Source organism: Natator depressus, chromosome 3 (assembly GCF_965152275.1).
Source record: "Natator depressus isolate rNatDep1 chromosome 3, rNatDep2.hap1, whole genome shotgun sequence".
Classification (NCBI taxonomy): Eukaryota; Metazoa; Chordata; order Testudines; family Cheloniidae; genus Natator; species Natator depressus.
The window spans coordinates 41,892,645-41,913,582 of record NC_134236.1 but is presented as its reverse complement, the minus strand read 5'-3'; the positions used below and the strand labels follow the sequence as shown (position 1 = coordinate 41,913,582).

The following is a 20,938-nucleotide window of genomic DNA, read 5'->3' as shown; positions in this document are numbered from 1 at the left end:
AAATTTAGAAAACAGGATTCATATTAAACTAAAGTTAGATTACCAACAACAAATTCTAATACATAACAGAACGGTGACTATTTTCAACATCTTTTATGCATTCAGAGGCTAAATGGCAATTCTTCCGTAACAAACTAAATGAGCAGTCAGTCTGCATGACAACATCCTGGATCTTTAGTAATATGAACTTTTCATTATGTTACATGACAATTAAGAAAATCAATAGGATAATTTGTGAAAGAAGATTACATTATTACAAGCTTTTTTTTAAAAAAAAGTCGTTTTGTTTCAACTACAACCACTTCTGCTAAGCTTTTTAGCAAGGGAAGAAATAGCTATTGGATGAGGCAAGTCCATTAATTGGTTACATCCATTATTTTATGTGCACATATGGGCAAAGAACAACTTTAGGGGTCAAATTATGGCTGCTTCACAATGGATGTGCTGGTGGGGGATAGGGCGCACAGGGAGATCCTTCCCTGTGCTCTGCCCTCATTGCTCCCATATTTAGTATCATCATTTGATAGCCAGTGCTCTTCAAGTACCTAGTGAGTGTGTATGTGTGATGAGGGTGAGGGGGAGTGAGGGTGAAGGTGGGAATGCTAGTGTGGCCAATGCTGGTTTCCTGCTCAGAGAAGGTGTGTGTAGGGGTGGCATAAGGAGTGATTATGATTCAGAGATTTTTAGGGCCAGAAGGCACAGCATAGCTCATATAATTCACCAAGTGATTCCTGCATCAAGCCCATAACTTCTGGTTGGGCTACAGCATATTCTTTAGAAAGCCATCCAGTCATATCTTAAAGATGTCAAGTGAGAGAGGATAAGTTGTGTCAACGGTTATTACCCGCACTGGGTGTGTCTACACTTCAATTAAGAACCCCTGGCTGGCCTCTGTCAGCTGACTCGATGCAAACATTTGAGCTCAGATATGGGATCCTGTGGGGAGAGGGACCAGCCCGAGCCCGGGCCCAACCTTCTATGCTGCAATTAAACAGCCCTTAGCTCAAGCCCCATGATCCCAATTTGGCTGACACGGGCCAGCCGCAGGTGTTTGATTGCAGTATACACATACCCACTATTAAAAATGTGCACTTTATTTCTCGTCTGGATTGAGTTTCCAACCACTGGCTCTTGTTATGCCTCTGTCTGCTAGACTGAAGAGCCCTCTGCTATCAGAAACCTTCTCTCCATGTAGGAACTTACAGACCATGATTAAGTCACCATTAAAGCTCTACTTGAATAAACTACATCGACTGAACTTCATAAGTATTTTGTTATAAGGCAGATTTTCCAGACCTCCGCTAATTCGTGTAGATCTTTTCTGAACCCTTTCCAATTTGTTTACATCTTTTTAAAAGTGTGGACATTAGTATTCCAGTAGTGGTCTCCTAATGAATATACAGAGGTAGTAATGCCTCCTACTTCTAGTAAATATCCCCCTGCTTATACATCCAAGGTTTGTATTTGCTGTCTTAGGATTAGTCTACACACAAAATTTGTACTGCTTAAGTATACCTGTATAGTTAAAGCAGTACAACCCCCTAACATGCATGCAGTTATATTGGTAAAGGTGCTTTATACAGGCATAACTGTATGTCAGGGCTAGTGCCAGTATTGCTGTTTCAGTAAAAAAAGAAAAAAGAAAAAAGAAAAGAAAAAAATAATCACACTTGTAAGTGCAATAGTTAAAGAAGTACAAAAATCGTGTTTAGACCAGTCTTTAGCATCAGACTGGCAGCTCATGTTCAGCTGGTTATTCACCACAACCCTAACTCCTTTTTTGAGTCACTTCTTTCCAAAATACAGTTCCCTAGCTTCTGCGCATGACCAACATTCTTAGTTCCTGGATGTATGACCTTGGATTTAGCTGTAGTAAACTGCATATTGTTCAAGCTTATCATGCAATACAGATAGCTTTGTAGAAGTGACCTGGCCTTATCATTATTTGCCACTCCACCAATTTTTGTCTCATCCACAAACTTTAATAGCAACAATTTTATGTTTCCTCCCAGATCATAGATAACAATATTGAACAGCACTTGACCAAGAACAGATCTTTATGTGCCTCCAATAGAAACACCCTCACTGGATGATGATTCTCCACCTACAATTACTTTTTGAATTTGCTCACCTCCATGGTGACAAGGCTGCATTTAGAGGACTGTTTGCTATACCTGTTTAAAGAGTATAGCAAGGGCATATGTACAAACACTACCACTTGGGAGGTGCCATGAATGCAACTCTTGCTCTTAAGGTAGTGCTGCAGAAATCTGCGTTTTGGAGTTGCCCAAGAAAGGTTGATACCACAGTAGGGTCTTCTAATTAAATGCCTGTATCGTGACTGTGACTCAGGAAAGTGGCACTTGATAGGTTCTTGTCTCACAGAATGCTACTATGAGAGAAAGGAGAAAAATAAAACAAGAAATTTCTACTAATCTCTAATGTTTTCCATGCAATATATACAAAAATAGTGGAATCCACTTTGCCTTTCATCCAAGGCACGTATTCGGAGACATCATGTCATAAGGTAAAAAACTCATGGAGTACAGCTGAGACTAATTGTACCACTGCAGCCCATGAAGCTTCATACTACAGCAATCATACAGTGGATCGGCATAACATCATAGAAATGTAGGGCTGGAAGTGACCTCAAGAGGTCATCTAGGTCATTTCCCTGTGATGAAGCAGGATTAAGCATACACAGACCATCCCTGACAGGTGCTGTCCTCCAACATGCTTGTAACCTTCCCATCTTGGGGCAATCTGAAAATTTTAAAAGCATACTATCCACTCCATTATCCAAGTCATTAATGAGGATGGTGAATAGTACCAGACCCAGGACAGATCCCTGCATGACGCCACTAGATACATCCTCCCAGATTAAGAGCAAACCATTGATAACTGGTCTGTGAGTACAGTCTTTCAACCAGTTTTGCACCTACCTTACAGTACTTTCACCTATGTCGTATTTCCCTAGTTTGCTTATGAGAATGTCATGCCGGACAGTGTCAAGAGCCTTACCAAAAACAAGATATATCACATCTACTGCTTCCCCCCATTCACTAGGCCAGTAACCCTGTCAAAGAAGGAAACTAGCTGGTTTGGCATGATTTGTTCTTGACAAGTCCATGCTGACTATTCCTTATAATCCTATTATCCTCCAGATGCTTACTAACTCATTGCTTAATAATTTGTTCCATTATCTTTCCAGGTATCAAAGTTAAAATCACTGTTCCATAATTCATCAGGTTCTCTTTGTTCCCCTTCTTTAAAGACAGGTACTGTCCCCAGTACTGTCCCCTTCCCCAGTCCCAGATGACCCGTACCTGCTGATAGTGGGAGCGCAGAGTAAGAGCAGCAGCTTCAGCAGTCCATGTGAGCATGCTCAGTACAAGCAAAGCAGCAAATCTGGGAGGGCATGTGACCCTGTGTGGTACGCCCCCCCCGCCCCCATGTCACCTCTGCCCAGTCCTCTGGGACCTCACCCACCCTCCAGGAGTTCCCAAATATAAATGCCAACAGTTTTGAGATTGCTTCATCTACTTCCTTAAGTACCCTAGGATGAATTTCATCAGGCCCTGCCGACTTGAATACATCCAACTTATCTACATAATCTTTAGCCCATTCCCTTCCTATTTTGGCTTGCATTCCTTCCCCCTTGTTGTTAATATTAATTGTGTTGAGTATCCGGTCACCATTAACATTTTTAGTGCAGACTAAAGCAAAATAGGTTTTGGATTTGTAACAATTACTGTAGAGAGGGTCCTGCAAAAAATAAATACAAATTACCCATTTTGAAGGGTCCCTGTACATGACAAATGAAGGGAAAAGAGTCCATTTTTCTATACTACATATCACAACTTTCTCCAATAATGTAATCATGATTTGGTCTTGGCATACATTGGGTTTGTTTTTATATCAAAGTGCTTTCTTGTACTCCCATGACTTTCTGGTACTTTCATGACTCTCACTACAGCAATGACAAAACTGCAGACTTAACTGCAATTAATGTAATAGAACAGTGTCTAAATTTTAACCCAAGTGTAACATTTTACAGTTTGCCCATCTTTGGGAATAGAGGGCTATTGAAGTCAATGACAAAACTCCCTGGCTTGAATGGTGCAGGATTAAGGACAGAAAATGTTTCTTTTTCATATAAAGGGCCGGGCTCGGTAGCTGTTCCACATGCAGGAACTCTACAGTTCCACATGCAGCAGCATTGCTAGATTGGTGTTAATGTTAGTAATCTATCATCTTCACAACCTGTATGGTAGCAAGACTTTCATAGTAGTAGACTGCCTTATGTTTCAGACGGTCTCATATTGTCTAGAACCGTAATAGCAGTCATTTTCACACCAATCTGTTAAATCAGTGCAACATTAATAATGCACTAATTATCCATCCTGGAAGATGCAAAATTTATTAATGCAAATATATTCAGATGCAACATAACAGCACTGCATTGCATTCTAATGAGAAAGCTAATAATGCAGTCTATCAAGGTAATATGTAAATAAAAACCATCCTTATCTTAGGTGCTTTGATGCAGAAGGCTAACGTAACTGAAGTAGTTTAGTCTTATTTCTGAGGCAGGAACTAAATTTTTTCTGTATTTTGAAATAAAATTATTCTACTCTGCTTTATTATTCATAGCAAACAAAGCAAAGGAATATGACAAAATGTATCTTCTGCTAAGAAATGTTGCCAATGAATATTTTTCACACAGATGTAACATTTGGAACCTACTGGAGAAATCACCAGTACAAATATATTGTGTCCTGGGATAATTTTGTAATTTTAATCTTATATACAAAATCCTCCAAAAGATGCCCAGGAGGTATCTGCACTTCTGAAAATATGTGCTTCAGCCTTTTTAGACTCTGACCTTTCACAAACAGCTTTTATCATTTACAGTGATCAAACCTGAAAACCAGAATTAGGAGCCAAGCACCAAATGCTGTGTGGCTGCAGGTATTCCACTGTGCCTGTGTAAACCACTGCATGGATGTATTAAGGGATTATGAGCACACATTACCAAACATACTGCACACAAAGAATCATCAGAACCCTACTAAAAATGTTGGTCATCAGCTGTAGGAAGAGACTGATGTAATCAAATCTTCCGAATTAATTGTTCAAAGACAGGAGTTGAGGGGAGGCACCACTATTGTTATATACCTTTAGTTCCAGCGGCTGTCAAGAACAGACGAGAACCACCACACATACCTTTCCTGTTTGAACTGTGAATTCTGGGTTAAAAGTCTAAAAGTACCAAAATTACGCACTGCTCTTTTCAGCTTTCCATCATTATCCACTTAGCCCCCTTTTTGAACAACCTCATAGGATGCACTACTGTAATGGATAGTGGCAAGACTTAATTCCTTCCTAAAGCATTTGAAAAGTGATACCTGAGTATTTTGCTGCTAATGTCAAATTGGATTCTAGTCTTTAATATAACCAGCTGTGGCAAAGAACCTTTACACTGAGAGGTGAGCAGGCAATGTTACCCTAATCCTGTGCCTTTTCATAGGTCCAACACCTGAGCTGTGTAACACCAAAATGTTATCATACCGTGATGTCAGTTACGAAAGTTCTTCATCTTGGTTGGTTAATCAGTATTTTTTCAGGGAACATATTTAAGCCTAATGGAAATGGAAGAACTGCTGTATAAAAAGAACAGTAGATCCACTTAATGGGCTTGCCTCTTAATGGGGACTACAGGCCATCCACTGGGATGTCTCGATTTACTAGATTCCATTGCACTGTCCTCTGGAATGATGCTGCAATATCAGTACGGTCACTGTCACATGTACCCTTATTCCAGGAGTGGTGTAAAAACCCATGGCAATTACTTTGTGTGTAATGAAAGGCAGAGGAATTTAAACAGATGAGTAGTCCCACTGCAGTTAATGGGAACATTTGCATGCCTAAAGTTAAGTTTATGCCTTAAGTGTTTGCAGGCACAGAGCCTGCTCCTCCCTCCTCAAATGTTCCTGAACTGTTTGCACGGTTACTTGCAGTATATTTATTAATAATCAACATTTGCTAGAGATATAACTAAATGACAACCAGCACCTAGTGTCTGCCAGTCAGCAGAAGAAATATGATTTAAAATTTGCATTCTAGATCATCATATTTCATTCACCTGAAACGACAGTGTGACAGTATGTTCTATAGACTGGCAGACATTTTGTAACCAAAAAAATATTTTTTGTGTCACACAAATTTACTCAAAGGACTTTCTTATTAATTCTACATAATGTCTGTTCAGTTTACAATTCCCTGTTCATCTATACTGACACATTTTTTATCTTTTTATCCCCAACAAAGCTCCCGGTCCTGGTTTGCTTTGGGTGAGTTGAAGAAGTTATTTTTAAGTAATAATTAAAAAAACCCCAAACCAAACAACCATCTAGCCAAACAATAAACACAGAAGCAGCATCAGTACCTATCCCCCATTGTCAAAAAGGAAAGATAATGAAAAAATGCAGTCCAGTATTTTAAAGCTGACATATTTCTATAAAAAAGACTATGAATTCACAGAGTGAAGGAGATGAACATTCTGTTCACCTGTAGATCCTCAATATAATATCATATCAAGTGTGAATGACAGGTAACCTCCCTAGAGATTTATTCATTCATTTCACTTCCAGGTTATTGCACAGCCACTTTGCCATGAAGCGAATCACAATTCATGCTAAGCAGCCAGGGGTTGTTTGTTAAATTATTAGCGTCAGTGAAGCTCAATGACTCATTCTATGCTATTTACAGAACCAAGGCAAGCAATTCATCACAGAACAGATGTTAATGATAGGCTACCTGAATCCCTATAGAGGACCGTCGACTCTTAAGAAACTCCTCAGCTTTTGTCACTAAAATGGCCTTGTCACTGGTTCGTACTGAAGTGATTTGACTCTCAGAAGCATGGCGCTGTGCAGCGGCAGTTTCCATGGCAAGATTCATGGCCTTGTTACTGTCCAAACTGTCTGTAGAGTTGTACATCCCTCGACCATCTTGTGGCCATGGGGAAATCCTCTGAGTCCGGCTATCATGATATGCATCCTGGGTGGATTCTGTGCTGCTCTGTGCTGTAATTGAGATGAGTGGCTTGGAAGTGGTACGTGGGGGTACCGGTGGTGGTGTTTTTTTGTAACTTGTATAAGTTACAGCTACAGAAGGAATAAAAAAAAAAAGAAATCAAGATTAATTTGTTAATGGCAATATTGTGCTTTATTGGAGAAAAATGTAAAACAGAGACCGTGCTACTTAAAAACCAAAGACAATTGCAAAATAGTGTTCATCTGCAAAGCTCGCTATCAGCACAAACTCTTTCTCATCCTAAGATGGGTATCCATAGCAACAGGTTTATTTTATTTCATCAGGGAAGCAAGGATTGAAAACGCTCCTCATACTAAAATGAGAACCCTTGATTACAGTGAAGATGAAAGGAGTTAGCACAGATTTGTGTGTGTGTGTGTGTCTGAGTACTGAGAGTGATGTTCAGATTTGTACCCGTTAGTGCTCACGGGTTGGTTCTACATGGGATAAAGCTGATAACAGGAATGAGGGATGATTTTTTCACCTCATATAATCATTTGAACTCTGGACTCTTCACTGATTCAGTGGGGATTTAAGAAAATGACAGCAATATATTGAAACAAGGAATTCTTCGACAGACTCTTCCACTGAGCAGCAGCACATTACACTTTTGATCTTTTTAATACTAATTTTAGGTTTACTGTTGGATATAGATTTACTATCTGACAATAATATGACTACTTAAATGGGAATAAGGATTAAAATATATATGATTAAAACAAGCTACAAATATTAGTCAAGCAGGAAATTCTGTACATACAAATGTTTCCAAAATGCAAAGGCTAAGAATGACCTTTAAAACCAAAACAGACTAAAATACTTTAATCTACAGTGACATTTTATCCTTATTCCTGTAGTAAATTTTAAATGCAGTGAGAGTATATTGAAGGGTACTATTTTGAAATAGACAGAACCAGCAAAAGTACAGATCTAAAAAGTAAGATGAAATTGATGCTAAAAGAACAGGCTACACATCAGAGGGACAGTGAACTAATATCAACAGGATGAATCAGGTTTGCTTCTGGTTTGACTCTAATCCCATCACACAGCAGAGAGTTTGACAAAGCATCAGGTGCATCCAGGAGAGACTAAAAAAGGGAGAATCCCGACCAGGAGAAATCTCTTGCTTTTTGGTATTTCAGGGAACAGAAAAATAACAGTTTGCAGAGTGGTAGAAAACACTTTATTTATTTTGTGATCACTATCATACCATAAACAATCTGAATTTTTAAATCCAACCCACCTGACTCGAAAGGGGCTGCACTAGCACCAGGTCCATTCACCAGTTCGTACTGTTTTGGTAGAGGAGTGATTTGTTACTGAAATAGTTAGACCAGTACAACTCCTAGGGTGGATGCAATTATATGGATACAATAGTGCCTTATATCAGTATAACTTACTCCCCTTCCCATACAGGAATAGCTATAGCACTTTTACATTGATATACTTGTGCCCACACGAGCGGAGTTGTACTACTTTAACTATTCCACTCTAGCTAGCGGCACAACTTGTGAGTGCAGATACAGCCTAATAAATCTACTGTTAACAGCAAGGGTTTGCATTCTGCAGGATTTTGTAAAGGTGACCCAGGTAAGCCAGGGCCTCAGGCAAAGAGTGCCTCCTGCTGTAGAGAGGTCACATGATAAGCAAAGAAATAGGATGATCCAGTTTTTTCCAGCTAGTATGAGGTCTATGTTACAGGTTAGAGAGAGGAGGGGCTGGCTAAGAAGCTGCTAGCCATGGTAACTTCTGCTGAGCAAGAATGAGAGGGTTACCACATGGGGAAAGTGGAGCCAGGAGAAAACCGCTATTCTTCCATTTTCTTTTTATCATTGGTAATCATAGATGAAATAGGAAAAAAGAGTGAGTACTGGGGAAGAAAACCCTTCAGTAGGAGCCCAGTTTGAACCTACCACTTATTTAAACAGCTCCAATTCTGGTGGAAATTTGAGGAGGCTCTTGCCTTTGAGTTAAAGAAGTTTAAAGGAACAGGGTCAATAGATAGTGCCATCAGATTCAAGAGATGTCAAAGACCTCACAGACCAGACCATGAAATGTTTGAAATACAGAAGGTGTTGTTTCAGAGTAACAGCCGTGTTAGTTTGTATTCGCAAAAAGAAAAGGAGTACTTGTGGCACCTTAGAGACTAACCAATTTATTTGAGCGTGAGCTTTCGTGAGCTACAGCTCACTTCATCGGATGCATACTGTTGTGGTGTTAGTGGTGGGCTGAGTGGACATTGGTGACCAAATTCTAGACACAGGACAAACAGTTCCTGTTTGTCACTGCACTGACTATTGTTACTTTACTTAAAGGGCACTTGTGGTGACACATAGACATAGCCATCTTACACTGATTATAATGAGTGGGAATGGGCAAATGACAGGTTAATGTGTAAAGTGTTTGAATAAAGAGGAAATATGTTTAAAATGTTGAATTATAAAACTGGAAAGGTCATCAGTATACATCCTTACATACTATTCAGAAATCAGATTATGATTTTTCTGCCTAATTCTGCTTTTGCCTTGTCTTGCTCCCTTGACATGGAAGGGAAACTGCAAAACTGGGAAGGGGTCCTGAGTGTAAATCTGAACATGGGGCTCAAAAACATAACTGTTCCAAGTGTGGTGCTACCATCTAGGTCTGGTGGTCATTCTGTAGTGGATTGTATGCCCAGGTAACTAGATTCTAGACAGTAAACATTAAGGTTACCGGACTGAAATGGCTGTTCAGGAATACTGAAACAACACTGAACGAGCTAGAAAAACATAAAACATTTATCTTTAATCAATAATTACAAATATCTTGATTTATAATTTTAATCAACTATGAATATTTTCACTTCTCCTTAAAACAATGGAATGCCTGTCTCATCAATTTCCCTTAAGCCATCCTGGTCTGTAAACACTAGGGCAACTATTCATAAAAATCAGAATAGACTATAATAAGAACAGACTTTAATAAAAGAGTTCATTTGAGAAAATGTGACTGAAGAGACAGTCCAGATTCTGAGAGTTGATGCATTTTTTTAAAGCATGGTTGTGCTGTTCCATCACCAAACTTATCTCCTATCAGATTTGTAACTGCTGGTTGAGAAGACAAAACCAAGTAAAAACAAAACAAAAACACTTTTCAAATGCCAAGTAAGAGGGCAGCTTTTCAGAATATAGTTGTCCTCTCAGAGATGGAGATGACCACAGTATTTGGAAATTACGATAGTATCTGCAAAGCTTAAACAATAGCTCAAATTAATGATGGTGCTAGAAAAGGTAGATGCAGGTTGTCACAGTGCTGGAAAGCATTAGAAATAGGGCTACTGGGATGAAATGAAGTGGGTGAAATCCAGATAAGGAGATTAAACTAAGACAGGTTATCTGCGTTATAACTAATTTATTATATTTCACCAGCTGTCTTCATCCCAAAGAACAGCAGTGAGCAATGAAGCATATGGTGAATGTGACAGTGAAACCTCGTGGGCAAGCATAATCCTAATATACAGGCAATAGGTCCCATTTCTACCTAACAAATGTAAATATTGAACTTGTTCAACATACTTCCACTGTTAGCTTAATTTCTATCGAGCTTTTCTAAAGGTCCTCTCTTAGAAGAATTAGTGTGGTTGTTGTTTGAATATTACTTTTTGGGGGTAAGATTTAAGAGTTACTTCTGTGAACTTAATATTGCTTTTGGCCTTCTGTTGTGTGAGCTGTCTTACAAATACATTTTATGACTTATTTCTGCAAAACACTGGAAAGCATTTGCGTCATAATTTACCCCCCCTGCACCCCAGATGTGCAATGAGAGGGCGAAACCAGGAAAGAGGTAATGATGAAAAAAGATCTACACACATACGCAATCTTAATATATATTTACAGTGAGGCATAGCAGCAAAAAAGTCCAATGAATTTCCAGGTTGCAGACACAGAGACAGGGTTTCCAACTTTCTAATTGCACAAAACCGAACACCCTTGCCCCGCCCCTTCCCTGAAGCCCTGCCCCGTCTCCAAGGCCCCGCCTCCCACCATTGCGCTCTCTCCACCACCCTCACTCACTTTCACTGGGCTGGGGTAGGGGGTTGGGGTGTGGGACAGGGGTGAGGACTCCGGCTGGGGGTGCAGGCTCTCTGCTGGGGATGAGGGATGTGGGGTTCAGGAGGGGCTGTGGGCTCCGGCTGGGGGTGTGGACTCTGGGGTGGAGCAGGGATGAGGGGTTTAGGGTGAAGGAGGGGACTCCAGTCTGGGGCAAGGGGTTGGGGTGCAGGAGAGGGTTTGGGGTGCAGGGTCCCGGCGGCGCTTACCACAGCTCCTGAGAAGCGGCAGCCAGGTCACTGCAGCCCCTAGATGGATGGGCAGCTCCTGGCCAATGGGATTATTTGTATGAACAAGATGAGCAGGATTTTGCTCTAAATGAACACAAAATGTATTGCTTAGCTAAGTGATAACTAAATAGAAGGTGATGGGGGCAAAAGAACCCTGCAGTAGGCAGATGTTGGAGCTGTCCCCTACATTAGGCCTCATCTTGATCTCTAATATTTATAGATTTGCTAAAACCTGAAGCATCAGGGTTAGTATCCCTTCCAAAACTTTTGTCAGCATTAACTATTATGCCTCTGGATATTCTTCTTATCTATAAAAGTGTCCAATTCCTTCTGAATCTTGCAAAGTTCCTTGCCTCAGTGATCCCCTGCGGCAATGAGTTCCAGAGTCCCCTGTGGCAATGAGTTCTAATTGCATGTTGTGTGAAAAAATATTTCCTTTTCTCAATTTTGAATTTGCCACCTTTTAATTTCATTAAATTTCCCCTTGTTCTTATGTTCTGGGGAGAACAGAAGCTCTCAATCTACCTGCTCTTTACCATTCACTATTTTGTACACTTTTATCATGCCTCCTTTTATTTGTCTCCTTTCTAACATAAACAATGCCAGTCTTTTCAATCTCTCCTTAATTCAGTTTTTTCCTATACCATTTTTCCTATAATGTTCTATTAGCTCCGAAGTCCTGCCCTTCAGTGGAACAATTCACACACTGTGTGAAGTCAGTGCGGCCACTGAATACATAGTGCGGGTTGAGCAGAGCAATGCCCAAGCTTCCTTGGAAATGCCCTGATTCCGTTTTTATGTAAAAGCTTATTTTCAATGTAAAACAGCATTCTTGGATAACACAGAAAATGCCCAATATATTGTGAAACATGCAAAATTTGATGTGAGTTTTTTATTTCCCCATTTTGCATGAATGATTTTGGTGTTTAATCGCTGGCCATTTTCAATACACTGTGCAACAATCTTGCTGTTGAACACAGAGGCACATATAAAGCAAAAATGACAGATTGGTTCCACACTGACAATTGATCTGTGACATCTGCAGCAGCTCTGAAGCACAAACAGAAAAATGAGTTGGCACCAGTAGTCAAGACATATTATGGGATAGTTTTAACCTGAACACGTAAAGAAGTACGAATGAAAGAGGTTGAGACTGTCTTTCCTTTTACATTTGTAGGTTACCTCAGCAAAGATAGTTTTAAATTTATAAACAGGAAAAACCTTTTTCTGGAAATCAGAATTTACAGCTTGTCTTCATCAGTTAGTTACTGATCATCCCAAAGCAAGGAAATGAAGTGTACAGGTCAAGATACACAAAAACCTCCCTCCTTATGCTAAATTCTACAGATGTTTTATAGGCCCCTTTGAATAACAGTATGGGCTATTTAGATACTTGCCCATTGTTATTACAAACATATACAAGCAATTCCCTTGTGTTTTCCTATTAGAAAATAAATTTTTAGGCAAATTTATGTCAGGACAATAAAATGCTTCTATGTTGATTCACAGTGGACTCGATGTCTAGTTGGCAGCCGGTATCAAGCAGAGTGCCCCAGGGGTTGGTCCTGGGGCCGGTTTTGTTCAAGATCTTTATTAATGATTTGGATGATGGGATTAATTGCACCCTCAGCAAATTCGCAGATGACACTAAGCTGGGGGGCAAGGTAGATACGCTGGAGGGTAGGGATAGGGTCCAGCGTGGCCTAGACAAATCGGAGGATTGGGCGAAAAGAAATCTGATGACGTTCAACAAGGACAAGTGCAGAGTCCTGCACTTAGGAAGGAAGAATCCCATACACTGCTACAGGCTGGAGACCGACTGGTTAAGAAGCAGTTCTGCAGAAAAGGACCTGGGGATTACAGTGGACTAGAAGCTGGATATGAGTCAACAGTGTGCCCTTGTTGCCAAGAAGGCCAAAGGCATATTGGGCTGTATTAGTAGAAGCATTGCCTGTAGATCGAGGGAAGTGATTATTCCCCTCTATTCGGCACTGGTGAGGCCACGCCTGGAGTATTGTGTCCAGTTTTGGTTCCCCAACTACAGAAGGGATGTGGACAAATTGGAGAGAGTCCAGCGGAGGGCAACAAAAATGATTAGGGAGCTGGGGCACATGACTTACTAGGAGAGGCTGAGGGAACAGGGGTTATTTAGTCTGCAGAAGAGAAGAGTGAGGGGGGATTTGACAGCTGCCTTCAACTACCTGAAGGGGGGTTCCAAAGAGGATGGAGCTAGGCTGTTCTCAGTGGTGGCAGATGACAGAACAAGAAGCAATGGTCTCAAGTTGCAGTGGGGGAGGTGCTATCTTCCCTCAAGTTACACGTGGTTTGCACACTATATAGTCAGTTATTACATCACGTATAATATATATAACTCTCTATCACCACTGAGTTTGGCCCAAATATGCCCATTAATGACACATCCTCTGAACCATGTTCAACTTTCATTAGTATTTGCATTATGATATCTCTTATGAAGCATAATCAGAAATCAGTATGGTAGGCACTGTACAGATACGTTGTACAGAAGACAATCTCTGCCCCAGAAAGCTTACAGTTTAGGTTTCAGACGGGACACAACTGGTATAAATCCAAAGTATTTCTACTGATTTATCTCTTCAATGAAAGGTATTTTTAGATGTAACTGGTATAACTGAAAGCAGATTTTCCCCCTTACACCTCGTTGCATTTTGCTGAATTTTCTGAGTATTGTAGAAACAGTTCTAGGAATAATTCAGTTACTCAGTCTAACCAATTTTTTTCAATGCAAATATAATTTCTACTAGAAATGAAATGCTCTTCAGACTGAGATTATTACAAAGAACTAGGCCTAGGATTATCTAAGTGAATCAGAAGATTTCAAGACGAAAGGCAAGAGGTGAGACCTAGTATTTTGGATCGGACATCGAATTTCATGAGGTCACAGTTCAGCCATCTTCAAGAGATGCAGCTTTCTAATTCACCCACAGTTGTTAGTGCATGTGCACAATGTGATCACCCTTTTCTTATGAATCAATATAACCATTAATTTAATGACATTAAACACTAACTCAAGGGGAAGATGCCATGATCCAGGCTGACAGGAATAAAGTTAATTGCATGATGAATTTACTCAAAGATACCAGCAATTAAGAAGAATGGTTTCCCCTTGCAACACTTGGAAGAAGACAGGGAAAGCACAACAGATTTCCTGAGTAACAAGCTTTATTCATCCTGGGTCTGGTTACTTGCTTCAGGAAGACACAATGTGCCCCAGATTTTAGAGGAGCAAGACAACTGAGCTGCTGTTGGAAAGAATGCACTATGTTTTCTCCTGTTCTCTTGACTAGTGCAGAAGGAAGGCGAGGCTAGTACTACCTTGGAACTTCTTTTGCTCTGCCAGAGTGCAAAACCTGCAACTGTGCAAGAGGAAAGTTTCCTTGTGCCAGCCAGTTTAAGGGCGTGACAAAATTTGGACCCAAACATAGAGAGTAGTAAATTCATTATGTGATCTTCTGATCATTATGAGAATTCTTATAATCAAATTCATTTACATCATTGAAAATGGTCACCTGTCAAGTGTCCTTAAAGCACCGCCTTGCTTTGTTAGAAATGCTTTCGCATGCAGCAGGAATATGGAACTCTTTTTTTTTTTTTAAGTACGCATGGCTGCAAAAAAAAATCACTTTTAAAAACAAAGAATAATGAACATTAAAAGGACTACTGACTGCAGAAAGCAAATGGAGCTTTTGAATTATGATATCTTGAGCACTTAAATGATTTTATTTGCTGATCAAAGGATGACCCCTTTGAGGGATTTCCTATAAATCCATGCCCCATTTGAAGGATAAAAGCACTTCCTTTAAAAAAGAGGTGTCTGAGACATGGTTTTTACATTTAATAAGCAGGTCATCAATCGACTTCACAATCTGGTCTCTAATGGCCATGTAAAACAACTTTAAGAGATTAGGATAATGTCACATAGGTTCATTTCATATGTACATAGACAAAGGAAAGTAGAAGTGTGAGATCTAGCCAGTGGTTTCTTACCTGCATCAATACATTTCTGCGCTCAATAATAATGAGATGCTTTAGAAATGATTAGATATAATGACAGGTTTCAGAGTAGCAGCCGTGTTAGTCTGTATTCGCAAAAAGAAAAGGAGTACTTGTGGCATAATGCTCAAATAAATTGGTTAGTCTCTAAGGTGCCACTAGTACTCCTTTTCTTTTTGCGATTAGATATAATGCATATGTGGCTTTGGGTAAACAAAGATGGATCAACTGAAGGAATGGGCAAAAGTTAACATAAATTAGTCACTTGGGCCTAGCCGGAGAGTCTAGTAGCACTTGTAATGCACAGGATCCACATTTACAGTCTTGAGCTTGGTCCCTCTCTTACATGCAGAAACAGTATGTACTCAGTATGGACCACAAGGAAAGAATGCCTCCCCTTGCTGTGACCCTTCCCACTACCTGACATTGAGTGCTGACGGGCTCCCGAGGGAAAGGAGGTCACCATGATGTAGGGCATTTAAAAAGGAGAGCCACAAGAAACTTGGAGGATTCTGAAACATCTCAAACAAAAACAAGTCTTCTGGGTATAGATCTTAGGGAAATATTCCAATTCGTAGGAATTTTTCATGATCTGAATAGAGGAAAATACATTTTTGCACTTCTCCACAGACAACTGTTACAATGCCCATTCCTTGCCATCCAATTTAATTACTCCATGCAATTATTATTATTTAAAATCAAAACTGATCAGAGAGCAAAAAGCACATGAAAGTCAATTAATCTGGGCCAAAGAAAGTTAAATTGCAGGGAAACTTGTAATTTATAGAATACTATTTAAGACACAAAATAGAAGGAGACACAACACTTGCACCTGGTGAAATCAATAGTATGTGTGCAAAGTGAATGTAAAATGCTACCATATCAGAATGGCAGTGTTTCACAGACAGTTTGCATTTACATTGGACAAGTGTAAATGACTACACAAGGTGCAGGATGCTGGCAAATCAGGCTTCAAGAATATATCCTTGTCATCCACTGGCCCTTCCACCCTGCTGGTCTGCTCTTTGGTTTCTCAGTCATTTCCTGCCTGGGTGCCCACTTCGGCCTTTTGTTCTACGGGAAAACGATCTTTTCATCCTTATCCTGGGACCAGAGTGCCCCAGACTCCAGAGCCCTTCTCTTTTGGAATATTTCTGGGTGTTTTACTTCTAGGACAGAATTGGATATTGCAAACTTACAACCAAATTCTTTAAAAAACAAGTTATTTTGGAAATTAAAGAAAGAGCATATTTTAAACAAAAATTAATGATTTTCTTATCATAGCTACATTTTTACTTTTCCCCAAAAGCTAATCAGATTGGTGATCTTAATCACCATTCCAGGACAAAGAGGCTTACATGCTCACATGTTTCCAGAGATCAAATCTGAGGCTTGGGCTATGCTACCAACTTATGTCGGGATAACTATGTCGCTCAGGGGTATGCAAAATCCACCCCCTTCAGTGACATAGTTATGCCGACCTAACCCCTGGTGTAGAAAGCAATATGTTGATGAGAGGGTCTCTCCCATTGACATAGCTATCGTCTCTCATGGAGATGGAGTCCCCACACCAATGGGAGAAGCTCTCCTATTGGCTTAGGTAGCCTCTTCACTAAGCACTACAGCGGAACAGTTGCACTGCTGCAGCGCTGTAAGTGTAGTCAAGCCCCTAGTTTGGCCCACTAGCATGCCCTCCTGCCCATTGCCAGGGAGTTTCTCTTGTCTCTCTCTCTCTGTCTCTTTAAAAAGAATCATTCTTGTTGCTTTCCAGAGATGGGCAGGTGGGAAACCATTAATATAGTCACAGTGACCTTTGTGTGCTGGTACTTCCTCGGGGAGTGCTCTGCTTTCCCTGCACTTCAGTTCTACCACAACTTTTATCTGTTTTTATCACAGACGAGAGTGAAATCTAGCTAAATATTTAAAGTTAAAGAGCTTCTTACATAGTTTGGTTGTTGGGCCATTGTGTTGTAATAGTTCCTATTCATTTTCCCTGATGGGTCACTCAAAGGTAGATTGGTTGTCAGAGATCAGATTTAACTGATCGCAAAATACAATGTTTAGAAATCAAGGATAGGAGTACACATCTGTCACACATCTAATATATAATTAAGAATTGGCCACATATTACCACATTCTGGCACAATCCTTAAGATTAAAAAGCTGCAATTAACCATGTGCTCAGGTTTTTTGATGGAGCGGTTTAGTTACAAAGAATTCTATCATGCCTTTGAGGCACCGGCCTTACGTCGGGGGCAGTACATACATGCTTCATCTCAGGGTATATCTATACGGCCATCAGAGGTGCAGATGCACCGTGTGCAGATGTACCCAAGCTAGCTTTCATCTAGATAACACAAGTACCAATAGCAGTGAAGCTGCGGCAGGACAGACTTCAATGTGGGCTAGCTGCCCAAGGAAGTACCCAACACGCTGGGCAGGTTTGTACAGCTCATGCTGAAGCCCGTGCTGCTGCAGTTTCAATGTTATTGGTACTTGTGCTAGCTAGAGTCAAGATAGTTTGGTTGTGCTGCAATCACACCCCCTCGCCCCCCCGACTGCAGTATAGACATATCCTCAGTGGCAGCTCATCTGGAGCATTCTGGCATGCAGCAGAGCAAAGCAACTGCACTGTGTGTTCCTCTCTGCAGTCAACCAACTTTGCTGGTCCAGGGCAAGGGTTGCTGGTTGTGACTGGCTTCTGCAGGAAGAGAGGAGATAGCTCCACGATCTCTTTCCCCATGCACAGCCACACAGCAAATCGTAATAATCTGGTCCAAAGTCTTGTCTGAAGACCTGCTGTATAGAAATGTTAATGGATGGGACCAAATCCTATATATTTCTGTAGTTTTGAATTTGCTTGTAAAGTATTAAACATTGGGCCAGATCCTCAGCTGGCGTAAATCAGTGTAGCTCCAATGAAGTCACCAACATGGAAGTCAATGGAGCTAGGCCAATTTGCACCAGGAGAGGATCTGGCACATTATCATTATCACTGTGTGCAGTACAGATGGGCTAGGTTAGTGTCTATTGTGTCTGTATTTAAAAAAATATCGGACTGTTTTCTGAAACACCAGGTCACTGCTGCTGGACAAGTCTTATACCAAATGATACTTTTAATGCAGCATGTGATGTATCATCTGTTCTTGACATCTCAGCACTGAATCGAATCCATGAAGCCATTTGAGACAATACAAAAGCTTTATTGTTCATGTGATACGCAAGATGAATTACAAGCCATTGGGTGTGGTGCAGAAATGACTAGTTACAATTCTGTGGCTTATTTGATGATCACAACAGACCCTTCTAGCTGTAAAATCGATGAATCTATGTGATATCGTACAGGAAACCAACAAAACAAATAAACTGGGAAATGTGACCACTAAATTTTGAAAATGTTGACGTCTAAAGAGTAGCATTTTAACACACAGCAATCTCCTAATTAGAACTTGAAGGAGAACAATATAAAAGGAATTACAATATTCAAGTCATTCAGTGTGTAAATCATTGCCTCCATATTAGAAGAATCTAGCTCTGAAGGCAGCTCATTCTACATAGACGGTAAGATCTATTTTGACAGTGTAATTAATGTTAGTCTCAGAACAGAAATGTAAATCAAGCAAGACATCAAGGTCACACACTGTAAGCGTGTACTAAAGTTAAAAGAGAGATGTGGGCAACACCAACATTGTGGAATCGTTGATGGACTAGTTACGAAGGGTTCTATTTTAGATCAGTTAATTAGCAAGAAATTATAGTCTAACCAGAATTTAGCATCCTGTAGACAGCAAAGTAGTGTTGACAGCTGTTTCACCGTTCTAGACAATTTCTTTGTTCTTCTAAAATATTTAAATTGCACTACAAAACATGATCTTAGATTTTCAGCAGCAGGAAGGAGGTGGGAAAAATGTGAATTTAATAATGCGGCATTTAAAAAATATATTACAAGCATTGAAAATATGTTCTTCGCTTATCAAAGGGCAGCAGAGAGGAAAAGGAACTACTGGGTAATCCTGCTCCTATTAAAATCAATGGGAGTTTTGCCACTGGCTTTAAGTGAAGTAGGGTCAGTCCCCATATTAGTATAATTCAGTGTTTCTCAACACCCTCCCTGGCCCAAGGACGATCATGAAATACGATCAGGGGAGTCACAGGCTATTGAATATATTATTACAATCTACAGCCAAGAAAATCTTGTCCCCCAGCCCGCCTTCCCACACACCTTTATCCTTCAACGTCAAGTATTTCTGCCAATCTCTAAACACACACACACACACACAGACACACAGGGTTATCATTATGATCGTTGATACGTTTTTACTCTTACTTTTATAGGTGGTTGTGAAAATGTTTGACTTTCATTTAGGAGTCACCAACCTGAAAAAGCTGAGAAATACTGGTATAATCAATTAATCTTAAAAGAAGTATCATGCAATGAAATGGTACAAGATGGTGCAAGATGACAGTTCTCCTAGATTAATGATAATTATAAATTACTAAACCAAATTTAATAATAAAAATAATACAACAATTCATTTTTATGAAATGAAACCCACTTACCCAAGGATACAGGAGTCACTATCAGAGCCAAAAATAGAGTGGCTTCCAGTCCTGTGTTCAGACCAAACATCTGACTCTTTTGTACACAGCATGACTGATACATTTCCCTATATTCAGTATCTCCATAGCCTTGAAGAGGAAGTGTAACTCATCTTTATGGTTCAGATGGCAAGAAGAATGCTTGCTGGTTTAGTAACAGGCACCGTGCTGAACTGCAGCTCACCAGCTAAATGAAATATCAGGCATCAGGGGAGTCCTGAAGCATGGTTGTTGGAACATAACCTCACAAGTCTCGTTTTCATTAACAGGACTTCTGTGACTAAATACCTACAGATCACACTCAAAACTTCCCCATTTGGATCTAGTTATTAGAGATAGTTTTATAATGACAGAACTGAAAATAATTTTCAGCAAGAGAAAGGAAATCTGAAAGTCCGAGGATATTTTATTATTGACTGGTGGAGTGAACTATAACTAGGGCCCTACCAAATTCACGGTTCACTTTGGTCAATTTCATGGTCATAGGATTTTAAAAATAGTAAATTTCATTATTTCAGCTATTTAAATCTGAAATATTTCATGATGTTGTAATTGTAGGGTCCTAACCCCCCAAAAAGTTGTGGGGGGGTCACAAGGTTATTGTAGGTGGGGTTGTGGTACTGCTACCCTGACTTCTGCACTGCTGCCTGCAGAGCTGGGCCCTCAATCTGCAGCCACCACTCTCCGGCCGCCCAGCTCTGAAGGCAGCAGCGCAGGAGTAAGGGTGGACTGGTATGGTATTGCCACTCTTCTGCGCTGCTGCTGGCGGAGAGCAGCCTTCAGAGCTGGGCACCCGGCTAACAGCCGCCGCTCTCTGGCTGCCCAGCTCTGAAGGCAGCAGCGCAGAAGTAAGGGTGGCAATACTGCGACCCCCCTAAAATAGCCTTGCGA

At 40.3% G+C, this 20,938-nt stretch overlaps 1 protein-coding gene across 9 annotated transcripts in view; it reads right to left on the bottom strand.

The window, feature by feature from the left end:
• The window catches only part of DLGAP2 (DLG associated protein 2), a 705,175-nt gene that overhangs the window by 29,259 nt on the left and 654,978 nt on the right, over positions 1 to 20,938 (bottom strand). For all 9 annotated transcript variants that reach the window (XM_074947769.1, XM_074947771.1, XM_074947768.1 and 6 more), the window contains one exon: positions 6,820 to 7,169. In XM_074947769.1, the coding sequence (XP_074803870.1) occupies positions 6,820 to 7,169 (350 nt within the window). The remainder of the gene's footprint in view (positions 1 to 6,819; positions 7,170 to 20,938) is intronic.